General features: G+C 27.0%; 1 protein-coding gene and 1 long non-coding RNA gene across 4 annotated transcripts in view; both read left to right on the top strand.

The window, feature by feature from the left end:
* Positions 1 to 6,512: 6,512 nt before the first annotated feature.
* On the top strand, positions 6,513 to 7,716 carry LOC106790249. Its single transcript, XR_001382065.1, has 2 exons — positions 6,513 to 6,554; positions 7,334 to 7,716. It is a non-coding gene; the product is annotated as an uncharacterized LOC106790249 (long non-coding RNA).
* Positions 7,717 to 7,951: 235 nt separating this feature from the next.
* LOC106790248 (beta-1-syntrophin-like) overlaps positions 7,952 to 12,740 on the top strand; it is a 191,688-nt gene continuing 186,899 nt past the window's right edge. For 2 of the 3 annotated variants that reach the window (XM_014755015.1, XM_014755016.1), the window contains exon 1: positions 7,952 to 8,206. In XM_014755015.1, coding sequence (XP_014610501.1) covers positions 8,183 to 8,206 — 24 coding nt within the window. In that variant the 5' untranslated portion in view covers positions 7,952 to 8,182. The remainder of the gene's footprint in view (positions 8,207 to 12,740) is intronic. The other variant, XM_014755017.1, reaches the window with a different exon arrangement.

The raw sequence follows: 12,740 nt of genomic DNA on the forward strand, positions 1-12,740 counted from the left end.
TTAATTATTTAATAATTTTGCATGAAATAGAAACATTTTTCTATTCTATATATTGAAAAATGCATGCATCAGAGACATGCATTTTTTCATATTCACCTGTGTTTAAATATAGAACAATACATTTTCTAATGCATCGAGAATACGGTATTTTGTAATGTCCACTTTTTGGTCATTTAAATTCTTTTTTTATCAATTGGATTATTTAATAAATAATCCAATTGAAAAGTTTTGATCGTGGATCGTACATCGAATTTCATTTTTCCACACATGCTCTTTTTATCTAATTTTTTTGTTTTATAGAATATACAAAATAATATTTCTTTTTGTTATCAAATTTAAATAATTTTTAACGACATAATATTTCTTGTTTTTTTTTTTTTTTTGTAATATTTTAATTAATTTAAAGTTTAAATTTTTGTGTGATTAATAAATTTCAATTAGATTTTTATTTATTCTATTAAATGAGATCTTGTTCATAAAAAATCAATCATAAATTAAGCTTGGATAATGGCTTATTCTCCGTGGCATGGAATAAAATTACAAAGGTATGTAATTTTCTTCCACTTATTTCTATGATTCGAGATATAAATTGCGGGTTTTCGAAAATAAAGTATTTCGAAAAGTCATCGGTGTAAAGCATGATGAAGAAAAACGGTTGAATACAAAAAAATTATGCAACGTAAAATCGCGTAGATTAAGACGGACAGATTACGTGGATAGAATCACATAGAAAATATTAATTGTAAGGGGTAAATCTGATGGGAAAATACTTGGTTATTAAATTTGAAGGGTAGAGACTTGAAATTAGGCGGAAATTATTTTTTCTTTTTATTTATTTCAAACCATACGAGCTTCTAGGAGCATAAAAATTCACAGATACCCAAAATAAGGACTACTCTAGTATTGTATATTTACATTTGATGAATTATATTATCAAAAAAATCGATCATACCTTATTCGTTGTTAATTCCAAAACTAGTGAGTGTTCTCAGCAATGGTTAGAAAGCAACTGATAAGAATTACACTTAAACAAATCCTTCTGCGCATGTCTTTTGAAATTCATAGAAGTACACAGAGAAAATTTCCTTCATTTAATTGTTGAGAACTAGCACCTGTTCAACTATTACATATGCAATAAAGTCACACGGCAAAAGGAATGGTTATTACAAAAATCAAATGGGGTGAAAAGTTTTATCATTATGTTCAATTGATTTTATTGTAATAGATTTATTTCTTTTTTTTTTTCGTCTCAATATTTTATCACAATCCCTACGTTAAGTTATAATGACTAGCTATTAAAATGCACAATTAATATTTATATTAGCCAATCGATCGGGGTGATCTCCCCTACTATAACTTATGTCATTTTATAACCAGTCGGGGTAATCTTTTATGTTTACGTTAGCAACGCGAAAAATGTGTGGTGGCAAACATATAGTTGACTGTCGCGATTAACTTTGTGTTAAGAGTGTTAAAAGGAATTGTAGTAGTATTTATATACTGTTAACTTTGATAAAAGATTCTTCAGGATGTCTGTTATAGGGCTTCAATACTACAAGCAACATTTTATTTTTTCTAATCAATTAATTCAATTCTTTTTAGGATTAGATCAGTATCGAAGTCAAAATCAGCAATTGGTTTTGTTATGTATAGTAACAGTTTACACTTTACCAATGATTGTACATCAGGTAAATGTTTTTGTCTTAAAATTATTTCTTTAATAATTATTACATTATAATAATCTGTTCTCTTAAGAGTAATGCACATGTCGATATAAATTTTACTTGCATATATGTGCTGTTAGTTATAACAGTGGACTCTTGAACACAAATTCGTTTTTTATGATTTATTTTATATTTCAATTATATCTATATTGTAAATTAAATCATATAATTAAGTTCAATGAGATATTTTATTTTAATTAATCTATTGTCATAATTATTACAAATAAATTTTTTAATTTATGTTATTTTTTTTTACGTACCAAACGTTTATTTTTATTTTTAATTTAAATATAAATGTGTGAAAGTTTTTGTCCGAAAAAAAAATTGTTTCTTTGTTGGGCTCAATACGTAATAAATAATAAACGATAAACTTTTTATTAAATTAGCTTAATAAAACAACGTTTTTAATTTTAGTTTTATCAATTATTCACATCTGATTTTCAATTGCGATTGACTGTCATTGTATTACAAAGAACGATGGCTCCATTATCTATTCTGTGTTGTTACAGTGTAACTTATTGCAAGTTTAGGACAGTTAGTACATTTCTTCGCGTTTTCACATCAATTTTATTAAAACAAAATGGTTTTTTTTTTTTTTTTTCTATAGAGTGATCAAATTATTTTTGTAGATGCATAAAATTGTAATTTGCTTAAAATCTTACTACAATCGAATATCCGATGATATTGAAATTAAAACTATTGAAAAATATACGAAAAAGGACAAAATGTATGCATATTTTATCGTTGGTAAGAATAAATATTTCTAAACGAGTAAAATTTTAATTAAACGATATTTTAAGTTATATATTTTTCTGTATGCAATTTTTTGTTTTTTTCAGGTATCTTTAATATTTATATCTTTTTAATGATATCACCATCTATTTTAAATATTTTCTTGTATCTGTTTGGTAAATTGGACTACGATCAATTAACATTACCCTACTTTGTTAATCATGTATTAAGCGCATGGTTCTATTATTGTTTGTTAATTTATCAAATCATAGCAATTTATTTGTTAACAATAGTAGCTTGTACGTGTTTTTCAGTATACCTCGTATCGGTACAACACGCGTGTTGTCAATTTAGTATTATAATGTACGTACCTAATTTTATATATTTTTATATCCTTTTTTGTGGGTTAGATTAAAAAGTTTTCAATCTAATATAGATAAACAATATTTTTCTTGTTGAAATTCACTTTTATTTTTCGAATTAGTCTACAAACTTTTAGAATAGAATAGGCTTAAGATTTTTTGTCTCATCCTAGTATTTGCATATTTGAAAAATTATTCATTGCAGATTGAAGATAATTGAACCATTTAAAGAACATCGAAAAAAATTTTGTTATTACAAAACATCACGAGAAGAATTTGATTGGATTGTCGATATAATAAAACGTTACGAAGAAGTGACAGAGTTAGTTTAGATTAATTTTTTGAGTAAACGCACTAATAATAAGCCGAATAACGTATATGAGATTTATAAATATATATTTTTTTGAATGATATTTTACAATAATTAAATTTTTCCATATTTGTTTAAGGTTTGTTAAATTGCTTAATGCATACGAGATAATTTATTGTATTTTAATTCTCTTTGCATTGGTTTTTATCGTTTTGGATTTCCTTTACGTAAGTAATATATTCGTAATAAATATTTTATTAGAGTATACACACAATTGCAAAAAGAAAAATTTATTATACGTAAATCTCATATTTGTAAATCATACGTTCGTATAAAATTTGATTTCTGATCCTTCTCTCAACGAGTTTAATATTTTATTAATGTTTTATTGTATGAATAATGAACGATAGTAATTTTTAGATATAATATATAATTAATATCTTAAATTAGATCTTAAATTAATATCTTAAATTATAATATATAATATGTAATTATATTTTCAATATATTATAATAGATTAATTGTAAACTTCCGTTTATTATTTGCACGTAGTATATAATATTGAAAAATTATTTTTATTTACATATATCATATCATTTTTTAATTTTTTTTTTTCTAGATGTTTCAACTAGAACTGAGTATGCAAAATCTAAGCGAATTATTTGATTGTATTATCTACAGTATTGGCTCAATATTTATTACATATATTAACTTTTACGTTGGACAAATGCTTATTAATCATAGCAATATCGCATATAAAGAATTGTAAGATATGATAAATTAAAAATACAATATCTGTTATATTTCACTAAATTATTTTAATTGGGTTGCTCGAAAATTGTAATAATATATTAAACATATAAATGAGCATGAGCTTTTTAAGCACATCCCAATATATTTACAATAGATCTTAAAGTGATGCAATAGTTAATAATATTATCAAAGCATATTGTAGAATCTATCTAAAAAATTAATTTCTTATTAAACAGGGTATTTTTTATATAATTTGTGAGACTTACTTCAGGAATGAACACAGGATACAATATAAATATAATTTTTTGGAAACTTTTATGTTCAAATAATCTGCAATAGCTTTCTTTTTTCATAGAAGGTGCTCAAATTAATCACCCCCTTTTTTTGTGTCCCCTTTTTGTGTCTGTTCATTCCTGAAACGAGTCCCATAAATTACAGAAAACTCTGTATTAATTATTTTGTAAAACAAATTTGTTTAGGTGTCAAGTTCCGTACTACGCTCTTTCTATTAAAACTCAAAAGCTTTTGTTATTTGTAATTGCGAGAAGTGAAAAACCAAGCATACTATCGATTGGTGGAATGTTTGTATCATCGCATCAAGTTTTTTCCAAAGTAAGAAAAACGTTTCATTACGATTAATTTATAAAATGTTTACCTGATCACGAAACTTTTTTATTTTTAGATGATGCAAAAAGCTTTTTCTTTTTCAATGGTGTATTATAGCATTCAGTAATTTCAATGTGTAAAGATGTGAATGTGATTTATTATTATATATATATTATAAATTTAGTTATTTTCGCAAAAGATAAGATCCACTTTTTAGTAATAGGACAGAAATAAAGATCAAAATATGTATTATGAATTTTTTATTTATTTGTTATTTAACACATTAACTTAAATTTACTTGTTTAATAATTAATTTCGATCACATTCCTCTATGCTCGTTTACGGTCATTTATTTTGTTCTTTGTTTTAAGATAAACGTAATATATCGTTTATGTTAATCTGCACAATATATTGAATTTACAAACTATATATATATATATTCCTATAGTATTAAAGGAACAATTCTGATATATCTGTATAGTAAAATTTTTTCTCTCTATCATATATATATATATAATATTTGTATTTGCATAGACGTAGCCAACCTCTCTCGTATACTGCCATTAATTGTAAGTGTTAGTTTAAGAACATTTGTCCTTGGTTCGTTTGAGAACCTCAATCATTAGGGTTAACGAGCAAACCCTACTCTAAACACCATGAGTCATGTTTCAAAACTTGTGTATGCTATCCCATTATCCATGGGTAATTCTAAGAAATGTGCTAAAGTTGCGACATCTAGAAGTAGTATGGTAAAGAAGGTAGCCATGGATGTTTTCAATATTTCTCTCATGAAAAATACGTACCGTATGGTGGCGCCCCTTGAAATCTACCATGAAATAGATGAAGCTCGTATCTGATGATGTTTTTGAAGAAATTTGTATTAGATACAATGTCTGTTGCTTGTTGCATTTCAAATTCATAAATGATTTATTACAAATCGGTTTATTGGGGGGGTTTTTTTTTTTTTTGCAAACACACATCTCGCACATCTTCGATTCTTTTATTCAAAATAAAAAGTATGTTACTGTTTTTACCCTTTAAAAAATATTTCCTATTCCTTTGAATTTATTCATTCATTGATGGATCCTTCTTCGTGTCGAGGGTTATTGGTTGTACACTGTTCTGAACTTTACTCTAGCAGTTCTGTTACATATTTTAACACCACAGCCCACAAACACGCATAACTTTTTCCTGCTAGGGACGTTATTTCTGTTCACGAGAGCGTCAACTAATACAAACTACTCATCTAAAAACTCCAACGATGTTACGTTGCAGGACAAAACTTTAGTTACTTGCCGATGATATTTCCTATAAAAGAGGCATTGCATCTAATTTACATAGTTTTCATTGTATAGAAAGATACAAAGTTTTATAAATTATTTGTAAACATTTATATATATATATATATATATATATAAATCTTTAGTAATTATATTATTTTGTAGAATAATAATTAACAATATCACTTGTCGCAAATCTGACAATTTATTATTTTTTATGAACTCTTGACATAAGACGAACGTGTTCCATTTAATATGCTTTTTAGATAAACAGAATATAAATATGAGTTAAACATCCTAATATAGTAATATTTTTATACTTTCACAGTAAAACTTTATTGTTAATTAACTTGCAAAAAATGGATAATATATATGTATCTAATATAAATTTGATTCCCTTACATTTTATTCATATTTCGTGTATATCTATCGTTATAATTGCAACGCTTCGAGCGAATCAAAACTTTAATTATAAACAAGAAAAAGAAAAGAAAAATTATGCTAAATTTTCTATTTATTTTTATATATTAGTACAAAATTATTCTACCTTTGCTGTAATTAAAAAAAAAAAAAAAAGAAAAAGTTGGTTCTACCCTAAGGTAAGGGTAGAACCTTACCATTGGATGGAAATAATACTCGAGAGGTGTCGCTACAATTCGTTGAACCAGAGTGCAGGACTACTCCCACCACCAATCAGCGTCGTTTTATGGTGGGGAACCGGAAGCACGGGATTAGGACGAGTCGACGAGAGAGTCAGTACGACTCGTGACGTCCTCGACGTCATTCGGTTTTACTTTTTTCTTAAATTCTGTATTACGTATATTATACACACACACACATATACATATATATATATATCTATACATATTACATATAAATAATATATATCATCTACATATATTAAACATATACATATATATATATATATATTTGCATATCGTGTTTAACATACGAATCATACACGCAACACACACACAGAGATATTTAAATACGTTAACCCAAATATAAAAGGTGTTGTTTCTATCCTTCTCTTTCTTACATGGACAACAACGTATAAAATTATTCTATTTCTTCTTTTTATTATATTCTTCTCACATATTTTATATCTATCATACTATTTCACTCTCTTTTTATCATTCTCATTTTATTTCCATCTTACTTTCGCACCAGGTGTCCTTAACAAACACGACACACAACTACTACACGATTACGACATCAAACTTAAGTTGTGTATCTGTGTGTGTGTGTGTGTGTGTGTATCGCGTGGCGCCCGTTTCCCATGCGTCAAACGTGTTTAATGGTTTACGTCTGATTCGTGTCGGGAAGAGAGGATTACGTAGAGAAAAAAAAAAAAATAAAAAAAAATAAAAAAAGAAGATTTCTATAAGAAAATATATTAAAGTTCGGGGGTGAGGTGGGGTGAGGAAGGGTGGAAGGAAGTTTTGGCGCGTCGTGCGAATATTCACTTCCAATTTGTTTTCGTTTGCCATCATCATCATCATCATCATCATCATCATCATCATTGTATCTTACATACAATAGTACATTAGGAGTACTTGCGTTTAGTTGAAATAGTGGAACCCTATCGAATCTTCGTTTAATCTTCGAGTGGATTCGTCGATTAATTCGATTCTTTTTTGTTTATTATTATTATTATCATCATCTTATCGATACGCATATATAAAAAGAAAAAAAAGTTTCCCGTTTAATATCAGCATACGATACTGATAATAAAAAAGGAACACCCTAGAATAATAATAAGAAGAAGAATAATAAATAAGAAGAAGATTTGTGAGTGTCCTTGTTATTTTGGGATTTTATAATAAATAGTGAGTGATTTTATTGGAAAAAGAAATTAAAAAGAAAAAAAATAGATAAATACATAAATAAATGTAAAGTTACGTCGATAAAAAAATGTCGACGCCTTTAAAAGCCGAACCTACCGGCGGTTGTTATGTCATCGAAAATTGGAGGCAAGATCATCGTGGAACCTGCTAAAAGGAAAAAAAGGAAGAAGTGGAAGAGGAAATTTAAATTACAACAATAACTCATTATTTATTCCTCCTTATTTTTTTTCTTCCTTCATCTCTCTCTCTCTCTCTCTCTCTCTTTCTACCTACCTATTTATCTATCTATCTATCTATCTATCTATCTATTTATCTATTTATCTCTCCCTCTCTCTTTTTATTTATCTCTGTCCATTTTTATCCATCCATCCATCCATTCATCTATCCATCTATTTAGCTATATCTTTTTCTCAAAGTATTTATCAAAGTGTCTTACATTTTACTCGATAAATTTGTAACTTGTGTAACGCCCGAAGGAAAACGTGAATCCCTTTTTTCTTTTTTTTTTTGAACAAAACGAAAAACAAGCATCACACGAATACATCATTCTCGTCAATCCAGAAGTCATATGCCCATACACGCGCGAAAAACGGTAAGTTTATATATTATTATTATTATTATTATTATTATTATTAATATCAGTGCTTTTTTTGTGGTTTAAAGAACTGCAACGACGTTTCAGCACCCTTTCCCTACGATATTTTTAATGATTCAAAAAGGAATAAGAAATGTTGCAGAAATTTCTTATTCAATTATATTTATGTTTTTTTTTTTTAGAATTTTATTTAAAATGTATATTTTTATTTGTTTGTTTAACTATAAAAAATTTGATCATGTATAGAATAAAAAATAAAATTAAGGGGTAAATAATGCATTTAATTTTTTATTAGCTTAATGAGACATAGGAAAATGTCAGAAATAATATGCCATAATTTGTTTGAATAAACAGCCTGACGAGAATTGATTTTCGTCGTTGCCTTTTTTTTTTCTTTTCACAAAATAAGCACTGGTTATTATTATTATTATTATTATTATTTTCTCTTTTTATTTAAAATTATTCTAATTATTAATAATTATTAATGAGTTATTAATTTTGTTTTTGGTACACAGATTAGGTTAGTCGCGTTTATTCTGATATTAAACCTTACTACTAACTTTAAAATCATTTGATATTCTTGCAGCGAACATTTTAAACGTGATGATTTAAAGAGCCTTCTTGTATTTCGATTTGTGTCGAGTAATTATTTTTTTACCACTTCATCTATATGTTAGGATCAAAATTAGTCTTCGAAATTTACTTTTGGTAATTTCGTTTTGAATGATGCATTACGTTTAAATCCAGTCCAGTTGAAGGGGATAAGGCAAAATAAAAGCTCTAGTGTATGCTTATTGTTGTTGAATAACAATTCGACAAAATTGAGAAATTGAATTTATTAATTTTGACAATTCAGGATCATTTGTGAAAAACTTTGGATTTTAAATAAGAAAACATTGTTTTTTATTTATCATTAATTAAAAAACGAAATTACTTTTTGGACAATCGAATAAAACACGCATTATTTGCTCGCAGGTTGATATCGTTACGGGAATTCGAAAAAAAATTGAATATTTATGAGAACTAATGATTAATCTTTAGGGCTATCAGGGGGGTAAATTTTGTTGTCAAAGAAATACTTTACATTTTGTATTTTTCTTTTTTTTTTTTTTTTTATCGAGGCACGAGTTATAAATTGCCCTGTCATTTTAAAAAAAAAAATCACCCTTATTTTAAATAACAACCTAATCATATTCTTGACAAGCTAGCAATTACTTTATCGAGTGATTTTATTTGAATATTCGTTCATGTTTCTTGCACAAAAATTCTACAAATATGTCCCAGTAGAAAAGTTCATACATTATATAAGTGCATTATTGATATAAGAAACTGCTGACACGAGATCTTTTAAACAAGCATTGAATTTATTAATATTTCACATAACAATGAATCGTTTCAAAATTGATTTTTTTTTTTTTTTTTTTTTTTTTTTTTCGAAAATCGATAACAGATTTCACAAACTTTTTATCGTTTAGTTTAGAAAAAATATTTAATCTCGCTCTCGAAGTCTTTAATATTTTTCCAAACGAATCGAATACATTTAACGAAACTTACATCCACATTTTTAAACAGATTTTAATTAAGTCCTATTCATTATTATTATTATTATTATTATTATTATTATATTTCGTTGATAGTAACTCTTAATTATCATTTTTGAGAAGAAGAAGAAGGAAATAAAAGAAGAAAAAAAATATTTATAATATAATGTTAACGTTGTTCTCGTTTCAAATTTCGAACTATATATATATTATGTACGATACTGTTGTTAGGATTGTTAAAATTCATCTCTCTTTTCAAATACTCAAAAAGTTATTTTTTTTTAATTTCCCCTTTTGCAGAAGCATATGAAGAAAAATAAATGAATAGAGAAAAAAAAAAGTTGTCGGATTTTTCAAAGCAGCTCTATCTTTTTCTAATTTTTCCTATTTTCTCTCTCCCTCTCTCTCTCTCTTTCTCTCTCTCTCTCTCTCTTATTCGTCGTTCTCTCTGTACGATCGGACGCACGAACGACGCGATTGATTTTATTGGGACGCCATGTTTCACGATTTGTCGTTTTATCGGTGCCATAAATTTCTCCAACGGGATCCGTGTTTATCTTATTTTATTGATATTCCTGTTGTTTTTGTTGTCTTTGCAATTTTTTTCTCTCCCACCCCCTTCCCCCCCCCGTTTTTCTTCTTTATTTATTTATTTATTTATTATTATTATTATTATTATTGTATTTTATTTTTCGTTTCGTTTCGTTTCGTTTCATAGTAGAACAAACGTTGTATCGATGCATATTTTTGGTTTGTTTGTTGACCCATTTTTTCTTTTTTTAATATATCCTTCCTTGTTTTTATATTTCTCCCTTTCTCTAACCAATCTCTTTTTCTCTCTTTGAGGGATAGAAATAGAGTATCATGGTGTTTGCTCGAGTTTTGCAAAGCACAGTAGAGAGAAAGAGAGATAGACGATGGTAAAACTAGAGAGCGTTAACAAACTCCTGTCATCTCGCCCGAAGTCAAATCGGAACAAACGCGACGCGTTCGTCCGTAGCCAATTTCCCCCCTCCCCCAGCCCCACCCACCCACACCCACCCATCCAACCCCCTTTCTTTTGTATTTTTCTTTTTTTTCTAGCGAATCAGCGATAGAAAAAGAGAGAGAGAGAGAGAGAGAGAGTTTTATGTTATTGAAGGTATAGTGTTTCTCTCATATATACAACGACAAATCCTATTGGTCAGCCGAAGTTACATTACACCCCCATCTATATCTGTCCCCTTTCATCGTTTCAGATATAACTAACAACACCAACTCGATATTTCTAATTATTTTTGCTACATACGTATCATTCGTTAATATTTTTCCTTTTTATACGTTTTGTTTGTTTGTTTTTTATTCTCGTTTTTTGTTTTTTTTTTTTTTTTYTTTTWTTTTTCGTTATATTGTCGTCGTTACGAAAATCTAGATGCGTTAGTATTTTACACGATTTTACGAGGGGTAACATCTTCTCGTTTGTTTGTTTTTTCTGTTTTCTTTTTTTTTCTTTCGATCGACAATATTTTTTCGTTGGGATACTTTTTTAAATTGTTGTTACCGAACTGTTGTTGGTACGTTGGTTTAGATGCTTTTCAGAGAGTTTTTGAACTCTTTTTTTCCTTTCTTTTTTTTTTTTGAAATCAATTCGAAATAATTTGGATATTTAATTTGGAGATAATTTGGGATAATTTAAAAATCATATGTAGGTCTTAATAAAAAGTAATTGATTATTAAAATCATCTAGAAATTTTGGGTCTAATCTATATTGTTATAAGTGTTATATATATATAGTTTTATATATATATATATATTTACTATTAAATATATAACTATATAGTTATAAGCGTTCATAAAGTACACTACACGAAATTTTGAGATATTCGTACAAAATCTGAACGAATTATATTTCGTCTTAATTCTTCTCAAAGTGCAGTAAGTTTAATTTGATTAACTGATTTAAATGTTTAATTTGATATTTTTATTTTACTTATATATAAAAATTTAATTAAAAATGTAAAAAAGAAAAAAAATTTAAATAAAACGTTGCTAACTTATGTTCACATGTTTTATATATTAATGATAAAAAAAAAAGGAAATAAAAATATAAATAAATAATAACAGATGTGAGATATGGTTATAGAATAAGGTTATAGGGGTTTGGTAAAATTTGGCATGATACTTCTCTGCCCTTGTAAAAACCAATAACTTCGATCAACATCACTTGAAGCTAGCTTGTTTATGGTTACGAACGATACGTCAATCTTTTTATTCTTTTTTTCTTTTTTAATTCATCATCTCGGATAGAGACAGATATACGCGTACAGACATATTACAAACATGAAAATTTATATCTGTGTTGAGATTGGATATGCATATACTCTGTAGTTGTTTAAATAAAGTGTTACAAATTATTTCTTTTCAAACGAATATCGTATTCTTTTTTTTTTTTTTTTAATAAAAATATCAAAAGTTTGAATATATTTTTATATGGGAATAAAAATAAATTTCTTTTTTATCTCTAACAGAGTAAAATATTATTAAAACTTTTGATTCGTTATGTTTTACTTTTTGTTTTTTTTTTGTTTTTGTATCAAAACAATTTTTTTTTTTTACAAATAATTAAACTTTTCCGATTGACGAAGATTTTTAAATTAATAACAAATTTTGGTTTATTATGCTTGTAGAAATGTTGAAAATTCGTTTGAAGAAATAAATAATTATTCCAACGAGGGGGATGTATACTTGTAACATTTTATCTGGAACATTGTTTTGATCTACCAACCTGTGTTACTGTATAGTTAGATATAAAAGGGTCGTCGGGAATAAAGAGAAAGGGACAGACGACAGAAAAGCAAAGAAAAAAGGGTTGACGAAAGGACTACTTTAGAATTGTTTGTAAAGAAGCCTCGTTTAATTCTTTTTTTCCTTAAATAGAAATTCACTATGTTCGTGTAGATACAAAATCGAAAGAGAACAAACAATATAAAAAGAAATTAAAATTAAATACA

The sequence above is a fragment of the Polistes canadensis genome, unplaced genomic scaffold (genome assembly GCF_001313835.1).
Source record: "Polistes canadensis isolate GaletaPanama2010 unplaced genomic scaffold, ASM131383v1 scaffold_226, whole genome shotgun sequence".
NCBI lineage: Eukaryota > Metazoa > Arthropoda > Insecta > Hymenoptera > Vespidae > Polistes > Polistes canadensis.